At 40.6% G+C, this 21,801-nt stretch overlaps 1 protein-coding gene and 1 pseudogene across 5 annotated transcripts in view; one reads left to right on the top strand and one right to left on the bottom strand.

Annotated features, from left to right (window-relative positions):
- The window catches only part of MAPRE2 (microtubule associated protein RP/EB family member 2), a 133,495-nt gene that overhangs the window by 32,055 nt on the left and 79,639 nt on the right, over window positions 1-21,801 (bottom strand). For all 5 annotated transcript variants that reach the window (XM_053913419.1, XM_045187962.2, XM_045187961.2 and 2 more), the window contains one exon: window positions 2,244-2,389. In XM_053913419.1, coding sequence (XP_053769394.1) covers window positions 2,244-2,389 — 146 coding nt within the window. The remainder of the gene's footprint in view (window positions 1-2,243; window positions 2,390-21,801) is intronic.
- Window positions 11,831-12,437, top strand: LOC112322989 (large ribosomal subunit protein eL15-like; annotated as a pseudogene).

Below are 21,801 nucleotides of genomic sequence, written 5' to 3'. Positions count from 1 at the left end.
TATAAAAGCTAGGGAGTGAGTCAAACTGTGTGTATGCGAGTGTGAGTATGTGTGAGATTCGGCCAGAAACCCAGTGCTGAAAGAAAGCAGCTTCATTGAGGAATGAAATGAATGGGATTTGTATAAATTAAATTTTCAGCAAGACTCTGCCACCTTAGGAGCTATACACCATGGGTACCCTAAGAGGGATCATTAGGACCACTTGGAAAAAGTGGAAAGACCTCGAATATCAATGACAACTTGAAAGACAAAAAGTAACTGAAACATTTTAGGTCATCCCTTAAACTAAATTATTAGAAATCAGCTTTTTCAAAAGTGATTTTTATGTACCTAAAGCCAAAAGTAATTCAAGTACAGAACAAAAATAAAGAGAAGCAAACTTGTGGAGAAGACCACATTTTTCAAGATGACCCTTCCAGTAAGGGAGACTCAGGTGCTGGTACCTTTTTTTCTCTTACTGCTGCCCCATTTCAGGGAAGTTGGCCCATGGAAGAACACACACGCACTTGACTGACTTCTCACTGTGCTGTTTCAATGTTTTCCTGTCTTCCGATTCATAGGTTTTGTTTCTGCTGACATTATTTAAGAAAGTGCCTTCTTAGAGCATAATGCCATTTAATTGACATGCTCTGTATTTTCATGTCTGCCAAACATGAAAATTTAGAAACAGATTCGGATGATGCTCTTTCATTAGCCATTCAAAGCAGACACTTAACGTCTGTTAACTTCAGCTTATATTCCCTATCAAAATGAAAGTTCCGGGCGTAAGTTCAAAATCGGAGTTTACAAGTTAATCTTTGCACAGAAGCTTCCCGCGTGCTGTCAGGCTGTGACAAATACGAACAGGGACCACTGTTTTTCATATTTGCCACTCCAAAGACCTTGGGGTAGAGTCACAGCATTTTAAGCTAAAGAGGCCAATGTAGGCCTTCAAGGCCAATCTCCCTCCACCACCAGAATTTTATCTTCGACATTCCTAACAATGGCTCATCACTCGGTATGTGATACTTCTGGAGAGACGTGGAGCCCCTCATTTGTTATTTAGCACATTCCATCAATAAACCTATAGAAGGGTGTTTTCGAGCTAGAAGCATGTATTGAAAAATGAAGAAAAGGCTTAAGTGATGCTGCTAGTAAGTAAGGAGAACTTGCACCCCTCTGGTTTTGAAGGAGCTAACTGGAAATTAAAATAAAGTTGAAAAGAATTCAAAAGGTTAAGATGTTAAAGAAAATATTTTTTGAAATAAAAATTCTAAGATGAGAAACCAACATTTGAATAAAATTTTGATAAGAATGTTTTGCTATAGGAAGGTATAAACTGCATTAAATTAAAACATGTAGTTTGCCAAACTTTTCTCTTTTCCTTTATTTAACCTCTATTTCTTAATAACCTAAGACTTTATTTTTAATTTCCAAAGCCTATTTATTACTATTATCTATGCAAAGAAAAGTTTTCTATTTCTCCCCTGCTGGTTTATTTCTTTCCCCTTATTCAAAATTAATTTCTTTCCAAGACTATTTCCTCCACGAGATACCCTAAAGAAATAATATGAATTGAATATGTATACGAAGAGCAGGAAACACGTGGATTGTGTGGCTTCTGCAACAGTCCTTTATTTGGGGTGGGGTGGAGGGCTCCCGGCTAATCCGTTTGTGTCACTCTAGGATGAAATTATAAAATCCAAAGGGGAAAAAAGGACAATGTACGGACTGAGAATTTGAGTATTTACTATGCTGGACATTTCCACATATATTCCCTCACTTTAACTTCCTATAACCACAGGAAGGGGTTTTAGTCCCATTCTGTAGATGGGTAAACTGAGACTCAAAGAATTTAAATAACTGGCACAACTCCCGGAGCTGGGATTGAAACCTTTGTTGCTCCCGCTGTAACCTGCATTTTTCTCCAAAGTAACAAAATACACAAAGAACCACAGTGACATCTGGCAAACATAAAAATTTGTTCTTTGCAATGCTAAAATAAACTAACAACATTTTAACATTTATAATTCTTGTTAGGGTTTTAGTCTAATGGCTACAAATTTAAAAATCTTGTTAAATAAAAACTTCGTACAAATATAGGAAGTTAGGGTTTGATGTCTTATACTAGGTACCCACCCCAACCTACTGCTGAGATATCAAGATATATCCCACCATTGATATTTTTTGTTTTTACATTTCTACACAAAAACAATTTTAAGAAGAGAAAATGCATTTTATGAAGGTACAAGTTAGTCTCCTACCTTATCAACATTCATTCGCTTAAATGATGCTTGCAGGAGTTTAAAATTGTGAATATACTCATGCTCCAACTTTGCTTGAAATTTTACTTTCTTCAAACTAATGCAGCCTGGAAAGAGCATGTCCATGAACTGGCAATAGGCCGCTCCTGGAAAGAGATGAGAACAGTACTGGCGTGAGTCTTACTGTCCCCCGAGGTGCCACTGAGGGCTGCTAGGCAGGAAGGAGCTGTCAGCACACAGCGCCCTCCTGGCCACGTGTGCCCCTCTGCTCACTCCTGTCGCACCCTCACCCCATCCCCCCCCTCTGGGGGTCTGGGCGTGGAGGGAAGGGCCATGCCTCAGAGTAGCTCCTGCCGCTCCCCCATCCCTAAGCACTGGGGAGTTGACTCAGCGCTCACCACAAAGTCACCAGATGCCATGAACTGCAAACACAACCCCGTACGTTAACGTCAAGGAAATTGGGGTAAAATAACTCTTCTTAGCTTCTGCCACAAAAAAACGAACCAATTTTTTCTTTCACCTAGCTCCAAGTTATCAAATACATAAATGTAAGACAAAAATAGCAGAAATTCAAACGTGAGGAAAGTACTAAAGTTCTCGTGAAATGAGTAGCTCAAAACACACCCACACGCCCAAGCTTGTTCTACATCCATTTCACAAAATGGCTTAGGTGGAACTGTAACTAAGCCATCCAATACCAAAAACAGTTGTATACCAATTTAATCCCAGCCCAGAGCAGTGGGGTTCCCGTATGAACATGAAGGGTGGAGACTCTGAAGCCTACCGAAGTTCAGACTCATGCTGTTTACGACTGAGGAATAAAAATAACAGAAACATTCGATGGGTCCTCTGAGGAAATGGTCATAGAAAAAAGGGCTTATTAGGAAGTCTTTGATTTTTTTATGAAGAACTCTAGATTATGACAATTTCAACTAGAAAAATCTTGCCAGATTATGTTTACTGGTTCATATCTTCTTTATAGTAAAGTCTAAAGGGATTCAGAAAAAGAAATTCAAAGCCAGAATGATTACTTTTCTTTTACAAGGAGGAAAAGCAATCGAGTGTGGCCATTTCTGTGCTCTCTCTTTTCCTTCGCTGCCTCTCCAGATCTCTGGGTCTACTTCTATAAGGCACCAATAATAGTGCTTTCTGGAACATGAAGGGCTCCTTTCATCCTTTAGTATCGAGGTTTCTGTGAGAAGCCTTTCATTCCATTCGGGTGACTCACCTTAACACACGAAGAACCCACTAGGCCTCCTGTGTCAAATGGACATCAAGCATCCTATATTGAGATAGGAATCCAAGATAAGCGGGAACAGGAAATCAGGGCTAGTCTCCGGGCTGCTAGACCAGGAAATGGTATGGCAACTCGCTCGGAGAAAAGAGCACGAAGTGATGAAATACAGGCCGTAATAAGTATGTCCTGCAGAAGAATCTCTACATGTGTGATGTTCCCCCTCAGATGCCACTGCCCTAACTACTAACTAGTCCGTCTCTAGTCAAGCAGATGGGTTCTTTTAAAAACAAGACAAAACCAAACCAAAACAAAAAGCATCAGAGGAGGCGAGAGAAACATCATGATTTTGGGTGTGTTCTTATAGTCCTCAACTATTCAGGTCTTCTTGAAACGCCACCAGATAGAGTGCCTTCCAACTGCCACTTTAACGTTATTTCCAGAGAAATAGGGGTGTCTAAATATAAAAGTCTCATTACCTGCTCTTTCAAGAGTTATCTTCACTTTTTGCCTTGGCTGGTGTGACAAAGTGGGTTGAGTTGCTGGCCTGTGAACCAAAGGGTCACAAATTTGATTCCCAGTCAGGGCACATGCCTGGGTTGCGGGCCAGGTTCCCAGTTGGGGGCACACGAGAGGCAGCCACACATCTATGTTTCTCTCCCTCTCTTCTGCTCTCTCTAAAATTAAATAGAATCTAAAAAAACCCATTATTTTCACTTTTGTAGAGTTTAGCATAAAATTTACCTATGGAAAGCCAGATATCTTTGTATTCTTACTTTCAAAATTTAAAAATAGCTCTTGAAAAACAACAATAAACTTCAATAGAGCGAGGGAGGGAGGGGGGAAGCAGGGAGGGAATGAGGGGAAGAGAGAAGAAAGGCCTGCTCGTCTCCAGTCATTATCCAGAGAAAAATCACTGTTATGTGCTGGTGTGTACTTTTTTTTTTTAATTTAACAGACCATGATTCCCTTTATGAATCACATAATATTCTCTGACATTTTTAATGGCTTTCTGATTTTTATATCATGCTTAGCAATTTCCCAAACCAAGATTACATAAATATTCACGTGTATTTTCTTCAAGTACTTTTATGGTCTCAAGCTTTACATTTACGTTCTGAATCCATGTGGAATTTATTTTGGTCTATGATATATACAGGATGGTTCTAATTTTAGTGATTCCAAATGTCAGTGGAAGTCTGTCATTTCTGGCTCTCCAGCATTTGGACAGCTTCTTACTTGAGTTGATGCTATAGCGCCCTGCGTCCCACCACAGCAGCAAAAGTGGGCAGACATCCCTTCCCTGCTCCCCCCACCCCCGCCCTGGCCCCTGCAGTGGTGAAAATGGAGGCCCGTGACTCAGGCTCTGCATTTGGATACTCACTTGGGTATCAGGGTCTAGAGGGAGCGACAAAAACATGCGGGGACCATTAGAATGTGGTCATGGAGGCAACAGCGGGATCTGGAGTACTGAAACGGAAACAGCAGCCCTGCGGACTCCTAACCACACCCTAGTCTGGTGGCACAGGGCAGGCGGCTGTCCTTATGCCAGTAACACGCTGTCTCCATTACTCTAGCGTTGTAGTCAGCTTTGAAATCAAAGGTAGAAGTCCTCCAGCTTTGTTCTTCCTTTTCAAGACTGTCTCAGCTCTTCGGGGTCCCTTGCATTTCTATATTAATCTTAGAATCAGTTTATCAATTTCTGCAAAAAGGAAGCTGATATTTTGATAGGAGCCGAATTAAAGCTGGAGATTAATTTGGGGAGTGTTGTGATCTTAACAAAATTAAGTCTTCCAATCCATGAACATGGGATACCTTTCCACTTATTTCATTTCTTTCTCTCTTTTTAAAAGATTTTATTTATTTTAGAGAGGGGGAGGGAGGGAGGAAGATAGAGAAACATCAGTGTGTAATTGCCTCTCATGCACCTCCTACTGGGGACCTGGCCCGCAACCCAGGCATGTGCCCTGACTTGGAATCAGCCAGCGATGCTTTGGTTTGCAGGCTGGCGCTCAATCAACTGAGCCACACCAGCCAGGCCCACTTATTTCATTTCTTTCAATGACGTTTTAAAGTTTCTAATATATATGTCTCATACTTTTGTTAACTTTATTACTATTTTGTTCTCTTTAACGCTATGATAAGTGGAATTGTAGTCTTTATTTTGAGATTGTTTACTGTTAATATACAGAAATGTGATTGATTTTTGGGTATTTATCTTGTATCCTGCAACCCTGCTTGACTCATTTATTGGTTACAACAGTTTTTTGTTTTTTTAGGATTTTCTATGTACAAGATCCTGACAAATACAGTGCAACTTCTTCCTTTCTGAATTGAACGCCTCTTATTTCTTTCTTCCGTGCGATCACCCGGCTAGAACCTCTAGGACAATTTTGAATAAATGTTCTGAGAGTGGCTACTCTTGTCTTATTCCTGGTCTTAGGGGGAAATTATCTAGTTTTTCACTGCCTCGTTATGACATTAGCTGTGGATTTTTCACAGACAGCATTATTAGACTGAGGAAGTTCCCTTCTATTCCTAGTTTGTTTAGTGTTATCATGAAAGGGTGTTTACTTTTGTTAAATGCTTTTTCTGCATCTACTGAGATCACCTGTGGCTCTTGTCCTTTATTCTATTAATATGCTATGTTATATTGGTTGCTTTAATTATAGTTGATCATGGTGTATAATCCTTTTTGTTTCTAGGTTTATTCTGCTAATATTTTCTTGAGGATTTCTATGTCTGTGTTCCTAAGAAAATGTCGGTGTGTAGTTTTCCTATATCCTTGTTTTGTTTTGGTATAAGGGTATTACTAGCCTCATAGAATGAGTTGGAAAGTTTCTCTCTTATTTTTTAGAAAAGTTTGTGGAGGATTGGTGTTAATTTTTCTTGAAATATTTGGTAGAATTCTACCAACTGAATTACATACCAGATTGTGGTATGTAACATGATCTTTTAGGTATAACATTATGTTATACTTTCTAGAGCCAAAGGAGCCCCTGATCTCAGAAACATTTTATTGAACTTTGAGAGCTATGGAGGGTTTATTGCTACTGTCCCTGGGTATGTCCATTTGAGCAGTTTCAACTTCTGGTGTCCGAGATTGCTCATGCTTAAGCGACATCATGAGAGGGATACCTTGAAGTTAACGGTGCCACTAAGAACACTATAAAGGGTTCTTGTTGGGCCGGAAACCATATTAAGGTGTCACCTGAACAAGGCTGTTGGATTCTGATTCCTGTTTAATGTTGACCCTCTATTTGTACTCTGGATCACATCTGTCACCTTCTCACTGATGTCACTCCTACAACTATTCTCTCTCTTACAATGTCATTTGTTTAAATCTGTATGGATTATTCTTACAAACATGCTCTGATATCATCTGACTTTGTCAAAATAGAATTAAAAAAACCCTTCCTAATTCCACATCATTCTTTAGCTACTGTACTGTGTCTCCTCCCGTACCCAGCAAACCTTGACAAAACTGTCCCTATTTCCCTGGTTCCACCTACCATTCAAACCAATTCCATTGCCCTCAATAGCTTCTCTGTTATCAAACCTGACAATCACTTTTCTTTCTTCATCCAGCTCGATCTTTGAATATTTGGCCGTGTTACCCATCCCCTCCTCCTTGAAATTCTGTATTATCTTTCTTCATCAGATAAACAGTCATTGCCATTGTCCTGGAAGTCTAGCCAGCCACAAATTAGGATGTTCCTCATTGGCAGGTGTCAGATTTTTGGGTCATTTTATTAACCTTGCAAAAATGTGACCTACATTTGGCGCTGATCTCACTTTCATCACATTATGCCAAGGTTACCACTATTCAGAACATGTCTGCTTGCTAAGGATACTACAGTGGATTCGTATAAAACTACTAAGAAATCCTAACCCCTTCCCTGGCCTCCAGTCCTCTGTCTACCTCTCCCTTGCCTAATTTCCCTTCTGAAGCTTTCCCATGGCCTTCCTTGTTTTTCCAAGAATGCCTCAGGTCTGTTCCTGCCTTAGGCTGTTTCCCCTGGAACTCTATATTGTCCTTGCCATTTAGATCAAGGCTTAGATGTCACCTCAGAGAGGCCCTCCCTCACCATGCCATCTGAAGTGACTCTCCAGTAACTTTTTATCACCTCATCCTGTTTGATGTATGGTATTTTACTGTTAATTCATATGTTGATTTTTGGCTCAGCTTCCTTCACTGGAATGTAGGTTTCGAGAGAGCTTGTACCTTATCTCTCTTGGTCCCCTCTTTATCTGAGCCTTTAATACAGTGTCTGGCATAACACGGGCTTCAGTAAATATCTGGTTAATGAACGAAGGCCTACTGGGAATAGCAGCTGAACCACAAAGACTAGCAAATGATAAAATTCTAATGTTACCAAAGTCCTGAATAATAAGTATTAATTGAAGAGTTGCTACATATTCTTTTAAGAATCGATGGGATATAAATATTTAAAAACAACCAAAAATATAACCCAACCAAAACAAGAACCACTCTGGAAACCAAGTCTGCAGAAAAGTCAAAGACAAACTTCAAAGGGCGAAACACAACATATTTAGATAAAAGCAATTCACACTGCATAATGTTGTGCTCACCAAGAGGTTAATTACGATGTGCTATGTTCTGAGCCCACAAGCTCAAGGTGCTACTGTAGTTACGAAGACCAGTAGAATTCTGGAAATGATCGTGAAATAAATATAAAAAGGAAAATATTCTGTCTTTGTACAGCGCCATGCTATGCCTGAACCTAGAGCCCTAAGAATGATTCCGGCTGTTATACATTAATAGTGACATAATGGAGCCGAAAAGTTTGGGGACAGGAATCGGAATGAACAGACAGGGGCACCGTGTGAAGGCAGAACTCTAAAATGAACATCCAACCTCAAATGATTGGGTGGTTTATGATTTAAGTTTATGAAATCATGAAAAGCAGGAGACAATCTCATTTTATCAGCCCTCGGGACTTCAAAAGAATACTATCGGAATAAGTGGACATTTTTAAAAGGAAATTTTCATGTAACAGAAAAGAAATATTAGTGATAACAAATTTATGGAATATATTGTGCCAAGAGATATAAGAAATGGAAACAATCTTACTTGTGTAAAATCTGTGAAAGCTTTTGTATCTACTTTTAACATTCTGAGCCCTAGAGAGGTAAGTATTATTTATCATCACTCTATTTTACAGATTTGGGAATGAGGCTCAGCTAAATACGTAACAGAAGTGGGATTTAAACTCTGATCTGACCTTCAGTTTTTAAGAAATTTCCCTCTTCTCTGTGACTTTTCAAGCATATTTCCTAGAAGCAGCAAAGTTTTAAAGTTTAAAAAAGTTTCTAGATTATAAGGAGTTACAAAGGAAACTGCAAAAGAATCCCTGCAGCTTTCAGGCTGGTGTCAGGGGCATCAGCTTTATCCTTCCTATTCGCAGTAGAACCTTGGGCTGGATACATAGATTGTTCGCCTGTTCTGATGTCGTGACTTCACATGCTTTTAAGAATTTCATTTTACACATGTATGTAATGTGTGTGTATATATAAAATAAGCATTTCATCTCTCCCCTCCCTCCTACCTCCCTCTCCCCTGTATACATTTATACATACACATATATACACACACATACACATACAAATATAATTGCTATCAAAATCTCATAGCACATTCCCAGAAATCTGACACATCTTTGGAGAGGGCATCAAGGTGTATCAGGTTCTGCCACAAACAGCTACTCAAATTGCCCCCTGAATTTTATACAGAAATGCCTGAATCACTGAGGGATCTAGTTACAACTTTCCACAATCTTGTTTGCTATTGACGAAGGGTTGGAAGAAAAGAATGACAATCCTAATGTACTGGACACAGCTATGTAATTATATCTTTCATTACAGAAATCACTAGAGGCAAATGATTTGTAAAAAATCTATCCTCTCGATACAATATCAATGAGGAACAGGAGGGGTGGGAAGAACAGAGAACTGGACTATTTTCCTCCTTGGATCTAAGCCTTAGTCATCTTGAGTGAATCGTGACATGTCGTCATACCCTTCGGAGCCAACAGTACTCCTATCTGCAAAACGTCAGGTCTGGAGAGATCTCTGAGCTCTAAAATTAGATGCTTCTCTAATCTGCAGTCTGTTACCAACTTCTCCTTTAAGGGATACTCGATATTTCTGCTAATTAGGAGATAATGCTTCATCTTCACGTGACTAAGACTTCTGCCAGTGCTCTTGCTCCCAGCCATGACCAGCTTTTTTCCTCGTTGCCGTACGAGCGTGAGTGCACAGCTGCACGCAGAGGGACTCCCTGGGGCAGCCACCTACTCGCGCCCTTTGCAGATTACAGGCCTGGACATCCTGTCTTCCACGTACTCCTCTCTGAGCTCTTGATAGCTATATACTCAGCAGCATAACCATAGTTCCTGTCATCTTTAGTAGTTTAATATTAAGTAACCTTCATTTTAGAAATAGCTTTCACACCAGAATTTAATTGAATATTCAATAGCTTTCATATTAATCACAAAATCATTTCAACTCTATTGGCACTTCCAGCCCTGTCCTTCCTTGAACTGGCCTTGCTACAGAAGTGCATCTGTTGCCAAGGCCCGCACCGCCTGTGGAAGGCAGCGCTCCCCTTTGGGATATCCGGGCTTCCTAGCAAGGAAAGCGAGGCTGCAAAGCAGATGGTTACCTATTTCCCACACACCAGCAGAAATCTCTTTACCTACACAAACACAAGGCTTGAAGAGCTTCATGGCATTTGTGAAGTAATGCTTTGACATGTTAATATTGTAAAGGAACTTAAAATCCCCAAGTTCAGCAGCGTTTTTCTAATCCAACAAAAATAGGATGAAAGTAGTGGCTCTGTATTGTTTTTATAGGCATCTTTCACATTCTTGGCACGAACAGCAGCTTGAGAGCTTCAGTGAGCACAGTATGATTTAACTCTGTTCAAGTGACTTAGGAGACTGTCTGCTTCACCTGCCCTGAGTCACGAAAGCAAAAAGAAAGATCCAGAGTTTAGAAATCTGGTTTCAGCTGAGCTAGGTCCCTGCAATTCCCACGGTTCTCACCGAGCTTCCGGCTTCTTCCACCCTTCTTGGAGTTATGTCAGAAACTTTTAATTTGTATTTTAAATAAGTCCCAAAGACAAGTAGATTTCAAACTGATGCCAGGAAGAGGAGCAGGAGTAAGAGCCAGCAGGAAGACTGCAGCTCCTGCTGGCACAGACAGAGAAGGCTTCTGAGTTGTGTGGAGTGCAGAAAGGCGCCCCTTCTCCACACACAGGGTCAGCTGTCAAAGGGCATTCCCATCTCCTTTCTTTCACGGAAAAAGAAATAAGCCAGCAGTCGTTTCCAGGCAGATGGATTTTTCAGAGTATCAGCGAATGTATTAAAAGGCCTTGTCACATCGCACGGAGGGCCTTCATCTGACACGTGCCTTCCGGTCCTCACTAGTTCCCATGATGTGAAACCTTTGTAAGAATCCTTTAAGGCTGCAGCAAACAGCAGTTAAAGGTACCAATGTTCTCTGTTCACAGCCTGACTTCGAGAACCAAGAACACTTTTTAGAAAGTAATGTTGCCTTTCAATCACATTTTTAATGAGACCCTTGCAGAACAATGTTAAAAGTGGGACCTGCCGTAGAGAAAACTGATCACACTAAGATCGATGTGCTGAGTTAATTGAAAAGTGCTTCTTCATCAAAAATCATGAAAGAAGGAAGAATATTTTCCCATATCTTTCAAAAGGAAGTTTCAATATAGTAAAGATCTGCATATCAATAGCCCTTGGTTACGATTTAGGTATCAATATTTTTATTAAAAAAGTAAATTTTAGAGAAACAGCTAGATTATAACAAATAAAAATGCACACTACTCAGAGGAGAGCTGATATATTCAGAATGGTATTTGTAAAAATAATTTTTGTAGAAATTTATAACTTTGAGTTGAAAAACTACAATATAAAGAATGTTGAAGTATAAATGTACTATTTATAATTATTCTACCCAACACAATCATAATCACCCTTGTAACCTGTCATCTTGCACTTTAATGCTTTAGGAAAAAAGTACCAAACTACCAATCTGCCTGTTGATACAAAAAAAGATTCAGCCAATTGAAGGAATAAAGAAATGGCAAGTGATGAATTATCTTGTTGGTCTGAAAGATTTCTTTCCATTTACTAATTGATGATCAAATGCTAGGTACTCTGTTTCGCTTCTAGTTTCTAACACCAGTGATTTCCTTCAGGGTAATGTGCTCATCAAATATGGCTTCTACATAGAAATCAAGAGTGAAGGAAACAGTGCGAGAAAGGTTCTTCCTTTCCGTCTGGCTGCAGCCATCAGGTAAGCCAAGATGGGTGCTTACAAGTACATCCAGGAGCTACGTAGGAAGCAGCAGTCTGATGTCATGCGCTTCCTTCTCAGGGTGCGCTGCTGGCACTACTGCCAGCTCTCTGCATTCCACAGGGCCCCCCGCCCCACCAGGCCCCATAAAGTGCGCAGGCTGAGATACAAGGCCAAGCAAGGTTATGTCATATATCGGACTTGTGTGCACCGTGGTGGCCGCAAATGCCCTGTTCCTAAGGGTGCGACCTATGGCAAGCCTGTCCATCATGGTGTTAATCAGCTGAAGTTTGCCAGAAGCCTTCATTCTATTGCTGAGGGAGAGAGCTGGGTGCCACTGTGGGGCTCTGAGAGTCCTGAATGCTTACTGGTTTGGTGAAGATTCCACACACAAATTCTCTGAGGTTATCCTCATTGATCCATTCCATAAGGCTATTGGAAGTAATCCTGACACCCAGTGGATCACCAAACCGGCCCACAAGCACGGGGAGACGCGAGGGCTGATGTCTGAGGGCTGCAAGAGCCATGGCCTTGGAAAGGGCCACAGGTTCCACCACACTGTTGGTGGTTCTCACTGTGCAGCTTGGAGATGGCGCAACACTCTCCAGCTCCACTAATATGTGACTTTTTGTAAAATTCTTACCTAATAATTTAGGTCAAAAAAAAAAAAAAGAATGAAGGAAACAGGAGAGGCACTTGGAGAACAGGCAGGAACAATGTGCAGGACAAATGTCACTGGCTTCCAGGGAGTCTGATAACTGAAACTGGCAGCGAGATGTCCCAAAGGCTGCAGTCCGAGAACGGGACCAATGGTGGAACTTGGCATTCCAGAGAGAGAAAAAAAGGAGGCACAAAAAGCCTTTATTACAAATAAAAAACAAGTTAGAAAGGTCCATATGAAACCCATTCTGAAAGGGTCAGTTTCCTTAGTAGGGTCATCAACATAGAAAGTTCTAGAAAGCTGTAATATCAGGAGATAAAGTTCCTCTGTGTGCATGCACGTATTTTCATACAGCTGTTTGTGTTACCTCCTCTACTTTAATGGGCAAAGATTTTTGGGGAAGTGTTAAAGTTACATGATTAACGATGTAAAAAGGGAAGATCTAAATTCAGAAAAGCTTGAGGAAGAGACAAGAATCTGAAAAGGCAAGAGATTTCCTCTCTAATTTTTGTAGTTATAGCTCCATAGCTGCACTAAAGAAATGCCAATCTAGAGGTCTTTTAGAAAGATGTCACTGTATTCATCTATGAAAAACCAATAAACCAACGAATATTTATTGAGGCATATGAGTTCAATCTTAACCCAGGAACTGAGCTTTGAGACCAGAGAAACACACATGGCAAAATAAAAAAAAGCACAAAACAACTCTCAGTGCTAAACTATATGGCAAAAGACACACAGATACTAAATAAAGAAGTTCAAAAATTCTGCCCAATAACAACCCAAGAAAGAGTTTAACCAATATTATCGAACAGATAAAGTCAGGTCAACCCTGCATTGTTACTTCCAGTCCTCAAGGACCTTAACCTCTAATGTTGAGGTTATTCAATGACCGTAGACTGCAGAGCTCTGAAAACCGAACAGGGAGAGCTTACATCTTGTTGAAGGTGCTCAGGAAGAACAGCGTGGAAGGTGGCCTGGAGCCGGCCCTCAGTGGAGGCACTCCGAGCAAAGGCAGAGAACTAGAACACCTGGTGAAAGATGAGTTTGGGGAAATGTAGGGGAGTGATGGGGCTAAATATTGGAAAGATGAGTTGCAGGCAGACTATTCGTGACTTTAAAAACAAGGGAAAAATGAATGAATTTAATTTGGTAGGTATCAGGGAACCAATGCTTATTTCTGGGTACAAGTGTCAACAGAGAGAGTGCCTAAATAAGCAATGACACTTTTAAACTCCAATTTTAAGAATATTCTATTTTAAGGGCAAATGAGATTAAGGGTAAGAAACCTAAAACTTACACACTTTTCCCAATTTCTCAGGGAATTTCTACTGAATCATTACCCCTATCATTTTATCAACAGTCACTATGTAAACTCCAGGTTATCGTAGTGGATGAGGAGGCTTTCAGTAGTGTAAGACGTAATGATACGAATTGACGAGCACCAACTTGCAGTCCATTTCTACACAATGGGCCACTCGTTCCGGTTGCTCTTTTTGTGGCAGAGGTCACTGTTCTTGGGACTGGGGACTGGGAGCTCCAGGGTTCTTCCCAGATTTAAGACACTTTATTTGCTCTCCAAGGCTTGCAGGTGAGGGCTCCTTACTTATTGCCACTCTCAGCCTAAATCCAGTCCACCAGCTCTGACCAACCCCAGTGACATCCTCTACTTTCCAGGGATGAGCACTCTGTCCCCACTGCCCCCTGATAAGAGGCCTAGTGGCCACAGAAAGCCCAGGTGGCCAGGGCTGGTGCCAAAGGAAGCCCCCGGCAACTACAGAGGAACTACCACAAAACGTTCACGAAGACTGTGACATGTAAGAGAATCTTTTTCTATAATGAATTGCTGTCTGTTTCACAGATTAATCCCAGAACACACTGCTTTTCTAAGCACAATTCTAGAATTAGGAAGAGCCCAAATTAGTATAAGGAATGTACAAGTATTTACTTCAGGGATTCAATCACATGACCACAGGAGAATTAAAAGCAGAATGGAATTTAATTTTAGTTAAAAAGAAAAAGAAAGCAGGACAGGAGTTTTTTTTTTTTTTTTTTAATGGTGGATTTAAACACAATTATGTGTAATTTTAAAATTGACATACATGCTTTCATTAAAATTTGGCTCTTCAGTTTTCTCAAGTTCTTTCATGAATTGTCATACAAATGTAATTGGGAAGAAACAAAGGTGGAAAATGATCCTCCTTAAGGAGAATGTTGAGAAACTGCAGGAAATTGTGTTGGCGTGAGTTTCACACTTACATGCTTCTTACTGTCAAATAATTTGGTCATAAAAGCTTATGAGTGTTAATACTTGGGTAAGAACAAACCCTTGGAACGGGGAGAAGGAAAAGAGGTAACTTGCAGTCTGCCAGGATTACGTAATGGTGACAGGGTAGAAAAACCCAACCTGCCGAGTGATGGCTATTTTAAGAGTTGCCAAGCAATTCAATTCTTCTGTTTCCAGCTATGCGATTCTAACATGCCCAAGCATTTGACAGTGACTTCTGATGCTTCCTTTTTTTAATAGTATCTACATGGCAGATAAACTGTAAACTTAAAAACACAATTCAGAAAAGAAATGAGTCAGAAACAAAATGTTTTCCTTTGACAAAGAGCAGAAACTTGGCTTATCACCTTAGTGGCGTAGAAACTGGACGGACTACTCACGCTTCAGATACTCCCGTGCACAGGCGCCCGCTAGTGTTATGTGCTGTCTGTGGTGAGACAGGCGAGATGTCTACTTTATCCAATGACCTTGTTCCACCCTTGCTCTGTACTTGGGTAAGCCGAGGGAAAAAAACCTGAACAAAACAAAACTTGAATGCTCTGGATACAAATGCATCAAGGAGAACTTTGGTAGTAAAAGAATGGGTCCTAACTGGGCATGACTGGCATTATTTTGTATATGGCTGTATCCTCAGATCCTAGCCCATGATCTGACACACTGTAGGCACTCAATATATTAATATTGGCCGACTTCAGGAATATATAAAATATGCTAGGGCATCAAATCAATAACTAAATGGTACCTTTACTCAAGATTTCCATCTTCTTCTTCTTGGCCTAAATTCTCTCTTAGTTTGAACAGCATTTTAATTAAATTCCATTTTATAAGTATTTATTGACCATATATTAAATCTGTATGGATGTTTGGCCGAAGACCCCAACAAGGCTAAGACAAGCTGTTCTAGACTGAAATGATCTTCCCTTTCTTCGAACGCTACAGCATTTATCACCTGAAACATTACTGTCCCTCTTCTGCCGCCTCCCCTCCTAATACACGTTTCAGAGCTTTACGCGTGCATGTATGTGCAAAACACGCCTTCTCTCTGCCTTGCTCAGACATTTTCTGCCTGAAATGTCCCTTTGCCACCTTTTACACTTGAATAGAAATTCTCATTCTTTAAGTTTAGCCTAAACCTCACCTTCCCTATGGAGATTATCTGTTCCCAGCACAGAATTACTATAGTGGCTAAGGAGACCCAGCAGTTGTATGCTTACGTTTTAATTAGCTATCTCTCTTAGCTGATTGGTGAACAACTCTAAGACTGGGGACGGTGCCCAACTCATCTTTGTCCTGTGCTAGCACAGTGTCCGCTGTGACTGTGAACCACCGGCAGCTCTAGAATTTCTCTATGGAGAAGGTTTAGGAACTAACTGCCTCCTGGCTGGAGTTGGGAAACACACACGGGAAGAGGGGGACAGAACTGGATGGAAAATGGGCGACTATTCTTAAATGTTCCATTAGCATGTCCCTTTATGTGAGACTAAGTGAACACCAACCTTTCATATTAAAGAGTTAGAGAAGTTCTGATGGAGGCTCTTAGCATAGCTGTTACAATACGGGTTTACTGAACTAAATTAAATACATGGAAAACAGTGATATCTTGAGGCATAAATCCTATGGGGGACCAAGCTTGTTAAAAGCTATTCTAGAAGATGTTCTATTTTTCTCAATAGCACAGAAAGGAGGAAATGAGGTTGTGAAGTCCTGCCAGGGGCAAGTTTTTTAAAGAAGCCTGGGTTCAGCCTCTGAAGGGGCACATTCTTGGGATTCCAATGGTGGATCGTGCACACGTGTGTATATGTGCATTTATTGTAAGGAGACATTATCTTGCTTCGCTCACCAGACATTATTCTGAGAGAGCTGAATAGCTATCAAAAGGCAGATGGCGAAATCGCAGAGCCACCTTGTCGTGCTTGGAGGGAAAGACAGCTAGAAGAGGAGAGCAGAACAGGCAGAGAAGGTGAGGCTCTCACCTCACCCCGCCTAGGTGTGGCTAGGTGGAACCAGGAAGAATTTTATAAGACTGGGAGGAATGCCTGTGTTTTTGTATTAGTGTCTTGTTACCTCTAGTTAAAAAAAAAAAAGTTCTTGATGATGATGGTACTATTGGGTCACATCCTCATCTTTAGCAGAATTACCAGATATGTCCCCCTTTTTCAACTAGAATGTAATTGAAAGGGGTGATATGACCTTCTTTTCTGACACCTCTGTCCCTAGAGGAGATGTCCAATGGGTTCTTGATAAATGGACATGGACAAAATCAGAAACACACACACACACACACACACACAGTGTGCCCTCTACTCTACCACACCCACAGCTACCATACACAGAGCCAGGACCACACAAGATGTGAGCTGAGGAGATTCCTGTTCTAGCGACAGCTGTGACTTGGCTTCTCTGAGCTTTTGTCCTCACATGACATAGAAATAACAACCTCCTATTATTCATCTTCTGCACAGGGTCGTTTGTAAGAACTACATGAATACTACATATAAAAGCACACTGAAAATGGTAAAGGCACATATGTAAAAGTTGCGGCATTATGACATCATCATGCCTGGTTCAAATAATCAGAGCTTTAAAACTGAATAGGATTGAATAGGATTGTTTCAGATATGAAATACGAGTTTCTAAAATGCATGTTTTAGATTCAAAGGGCAAAGAATCAAAGACTAAAATGAGGCGCTTGGCCTCCCACTAACACAGAAAGGGTATGAACACATTCCTCCGATCCTTCACTTTATCTACTGAAAAACATTTGAGGGCTTCTCCAGTCCTTACGCCTTTCCCCAGATAAACATATGAGGTGCTTAAGTAATCACAAGTTCATTTATAAAAGGAAATGACTATCTCTCCCCACTTTTAGACTCCTCCTGTTAAAGTCTTTAGATGATTAAAACTGAAAAGAGGCAAAGGGAAAGAAAAAATAGCAATACAAATGCAAAATAATGTTTTATCGGGGACATATCCACCATGTAAAGTAACTGACATCTTTAGAAAAAAATCAAAATAATTTACAATATGTTGGAATATACATTTTTTTTTCTTGTGAAGATACTGGTTTTTATAGATCTTGGTGAATGACTTCAAAATAAACATACCATCATATGCTTTAAAAGGAAGCATCTTATCATAAAGACAAAATCAGAAGAGAAGGGGCTCTGAAGGTTTCTGACACTGGAATAATGAATTACAAATGAGTCTGAAATACACCACTTCCTTGGGCTCCAACGCCATCTCCCCCTACCCTTGACGGGGATCCCTGGGGCCATTTCCTTAGGCAGTCAGGCCCCCAGGCAGTAGAGCTGATGGAGTTGATGCTGGGGCTTCAGAGGTTCATTCACTATTGTAAGCCCCAGACCCTCATTGGTATCACCCTCACCACCTAGCCCCGCCCTACACTTGTTGTGATTACCAACCCCTGGGACAAAACACTTCTCATCTCTCAACTCACAATCAAGAACCATTCATGGTTTTTCAGCAGGTAAAACTCAGCCATCTTACTACAGTAGATAAGAAGAAAATACACCTGAACCCAAGGAATTGCATGACAGAAAGTTTGTAAGTTAGTAATATACTTACTAAGAACCCTAGAGACTGAGACTTTTTCCAGTAAAGGAAAATAAATAAGAGATGAAAAGTCTAGCACTCAATTAAGGGTATTGCTTTATACAGATTCCTACAATTAAACTTTTGTGATCTTATTGAGAATTCCCAAAGACAATCATTTTGTTTAAGTTTCTGATAACATGTCATCATGTATTGCATTTCCCCCAAAGAAATGAGAAATTCTATAGTTCCCTGAGAACATCCCATATGTATGCATAGTTGCTTTGAATAGAGTAAAAACGATTTTCACATAGTCACACGATGAGATCATCAGGAAACACTCTAACATTTCTCTTGGCGAAGACAACATGCTTCGAGCATGTAAGGGCTGTACCTAATAAAACGCACGGTATCCCAAGTACTGTCACCCCATCTGACTCAAGAGGGAGGAATTCTGAAGTGTTTCCCAAACTATGGCACTTCCAAGTCACCCAAGCAGCACCCAGCCACTCCTAAGAATCTGAATGAAGGTCCTTCTCCACAGGCTCCCTGGGTTCCCCGACCCCACCCCTTGGTAAAGCTCAAAGTTCTTGCAAAATGGCACTTTCCCCAGTGTCGACTCTAGTCTTTTGCAGGAGAGTACCCTGCTGGGTTAAGCTCTTAGAGGACAATGACCAGTCTTTATCTGGGTCCCCAAGGCCTAGCTCAAAGAAGGCCTCAAAATATGTCTGTTAAATAAAACTAAGTTGAGTATCACAACCAAATACAGTAACGAGAAAGATAAAGACGTTACTGCTTTGAAAGGTGTATCATTCCATACACATATGTAAAAAAACTTCTAGTGGCAGTTTGATAAAAGAGAGTGAATGTATATATACTTTTCCCCAACAGTATTTAGCATTACAAAAATAGTTTAAAAAACACAATAAAAACAAAAACACCAACTTGTTTAGTTTTAGCTATAACGTATCAAGATACATGCAAATAAAAAAATTAGAAGAAAAAGTTACTGTGTTCTATATACTGCTCAAAAAACAACCCCCCCTTTAAATCCTCACCCAAGGATATGTTTATTGATTTTAGAGAGACAGAGAAAGGGACACAGAGAGAGAAACATCTATTGGTTGTCTCCCTTTTGTACCCTAAACAGGGACGGACCCCACAACCTAGATGTGTGCCCTGACTAGGGATCAAACCCATGACCTTTTTGGTGCGTGGGATGATGCTCTAACCACCTGAGCCACCTGGTCAGGGATAACCTCCCTTTTAACTAGCACGTTAGTTGAGACACCAGAGTTTACTGTCTATTACAACAACTGAACCTGAGGCTGGACCCCTCCCTCCCCTCATTGTCCAAGTCACTTTTTGCCCCCTTGCTCTGCAATTAGTTGGTATGCTGAGACCAAGTAAACTTATCTTTAAATTAGAGGAAAACTATCAGCAAAAAAATAAACAAAAAGCCCCCACCTCTCTACATAATACATCACAAACAAATGAAATTCCAGTATCATTCCATTATGATTACATCTCTAACAACAGTAACACAATCCAAGATGACTTAACTTTCTCGCAGCAAATAACAATCTATGATTTTATAAAGCTAAGTATGTAAGCTCTTGAGCTTACAGATACTGATGAAATATCCTTACTTGGTTTCAGTTCAAGAGAGCCAAGGAGAGGTCTACTAAATTTAGACTCTGAGCTGATTTCATCACTAACCTGTCCTCCTGACAGAGGTCTCTGCAGATAGAGGAAAGAAGGCAGAAGGGACAACGCACTAGGATGGGATCAGCCTATTTAATAAGCCCAGACTGCAATCAAAAGTGGCCACAAAGAATGCTCTCCGGAGCCCCCGGCCCGGGCTACAAGCCCTGGGCATGATGGATGGACAGCCACCCCATGGTGACTCTCACAGCATTACTGTAAAGCCCTGACCCTGCTGGGCGCAATCGAGGACCCAGAATTGTAGATGTGACTACAGTGGTGACAACGTGATCAGCGAGATTCAGAAGTTTTTCTGGAAGACTACCAGAAATTTGATCCCAGACAAGGCCTGGAACAATTAGGAGAAGCGTAAGCTGAAATGGAATCAAACCCTGATCCTTTTCCTGTTTTGTTTTTGTTTTTTTAAGATAGTCAAGAAAACAGCTAACTTACCACCTAAAAAAATGGCTTAATTCAAATGACACTTTAGTAAAATATTAAAATGCTTAGGAAAATGAGTGAGCTGTTAACCAGCATAGTGACAGAGCCAGGCAGTGCCCACCCGACATGTGCATTGAATCACACGTGTGCGACATGAACATCTGCCCGGCCAGGACGGGGTGGGGGAAGGAGGAGGGGAAGACTGCGCAGACAGCAAGGGCAGCCTGCACTGGCCTTCTGAGGAGTAGGGGAGTCACTAGGCAGGTGCTCAGGTGGCTGAGCGTGGGCAGTGAGCCAGCAGTGGACCCAATGGCTCTGCTGCTTAGATCCCGCCTAGGGAAGAGGACTGGACGCAGAAAAATGGCCATCACAGAGAAGCTGGTGAGGGTAGGGGATAAGGGGTGAAAAGGAAAGAAAATGATATGTTTCTTCTGTTCCCCTCACACTTCCCTGTTCCCATTTCTTTTTGTTCTTCCTCCCCATATAACCTACGACCTTTTCTATCATCTCAACTTGCTAAAGCTGCTTTCAGGGAGTTTTAGCCCTAGCTGTCCTTTCTCCCTCTTGACTACCTTGTAAAATATCCAGTAAACTGGCTGGAGCTGGCACTAAAGTAAAAACAAAACATCTCACCCTGCCAAAAGCCCTATAAAATTTATAAACAATTAAACTAAAACAAAATATTTTTAAGCAGAGCCAATCTAATAGTTTACATGATTTAAGCCCCCATTCCACCATGGAAAACCTACAAATACTACTCATTTTCAAACAGGTTTCGATGAGCAGTATACCGCTGTATTGTAGGCATTATTCACATCCATTGATAGTCTGCTCTCCATTTACACAGCATATTTTTTTTTTCGCTTGAACTTGCTTTTCATAAGAAATGAAACTGAATGCAAACCAAATACATACATGATTATATGACTCAGATTTAATGTTCAAAAATTTTCATAAGGTTATATCCTTGGGATAAAATCACAGGAGATAAGAATGAGTCACTGTTTTACAACTTACTGCAATGTATTTCCAAGTATTATACCTTCTTGTACCATTTTTCCTTTAAAGAGTTTTAAAAATGCTCACATTAAAAACAACCGCGATGTTTTATAAAGATAGGAAATTCTGAACACAAGTGTGAAACAGTATTTCAGCTTTTTATGAACTATAGGAGAGCTGAATTAGTTTTAGTATTAGCTGGAGGGAGATCTCTTAGCTGGAAATAAAAAATAAAATAGGAAGTAATACAAAAAGAAAAAAAACCCACCAAAGGAGGACTGCCAGAGTTAAAGCCCAAGTCTTTAGGAAAGAGAGAAGGAAATGATCATATTGAACA

The sequence above is a fragment of the Desmodus rotundus genome, chromosome 10 (assembly GCF_022682495.2).
Source record: "Desmodus rotundus isolate HL8 chromosome 10, HLdesRot8A.1, whole genome shotgun sequence".
NCBI classification, from domain to species: domain Eukaryota; kingdom Metazoa; phylum Chordata; class Mammalia; order Chiroptera; family Phyllostomidae; genus Desmodus; species Desmodus rotundus.
This window is presented reverse-complemented; position numbering and strand designations above follow the sequence as displayed.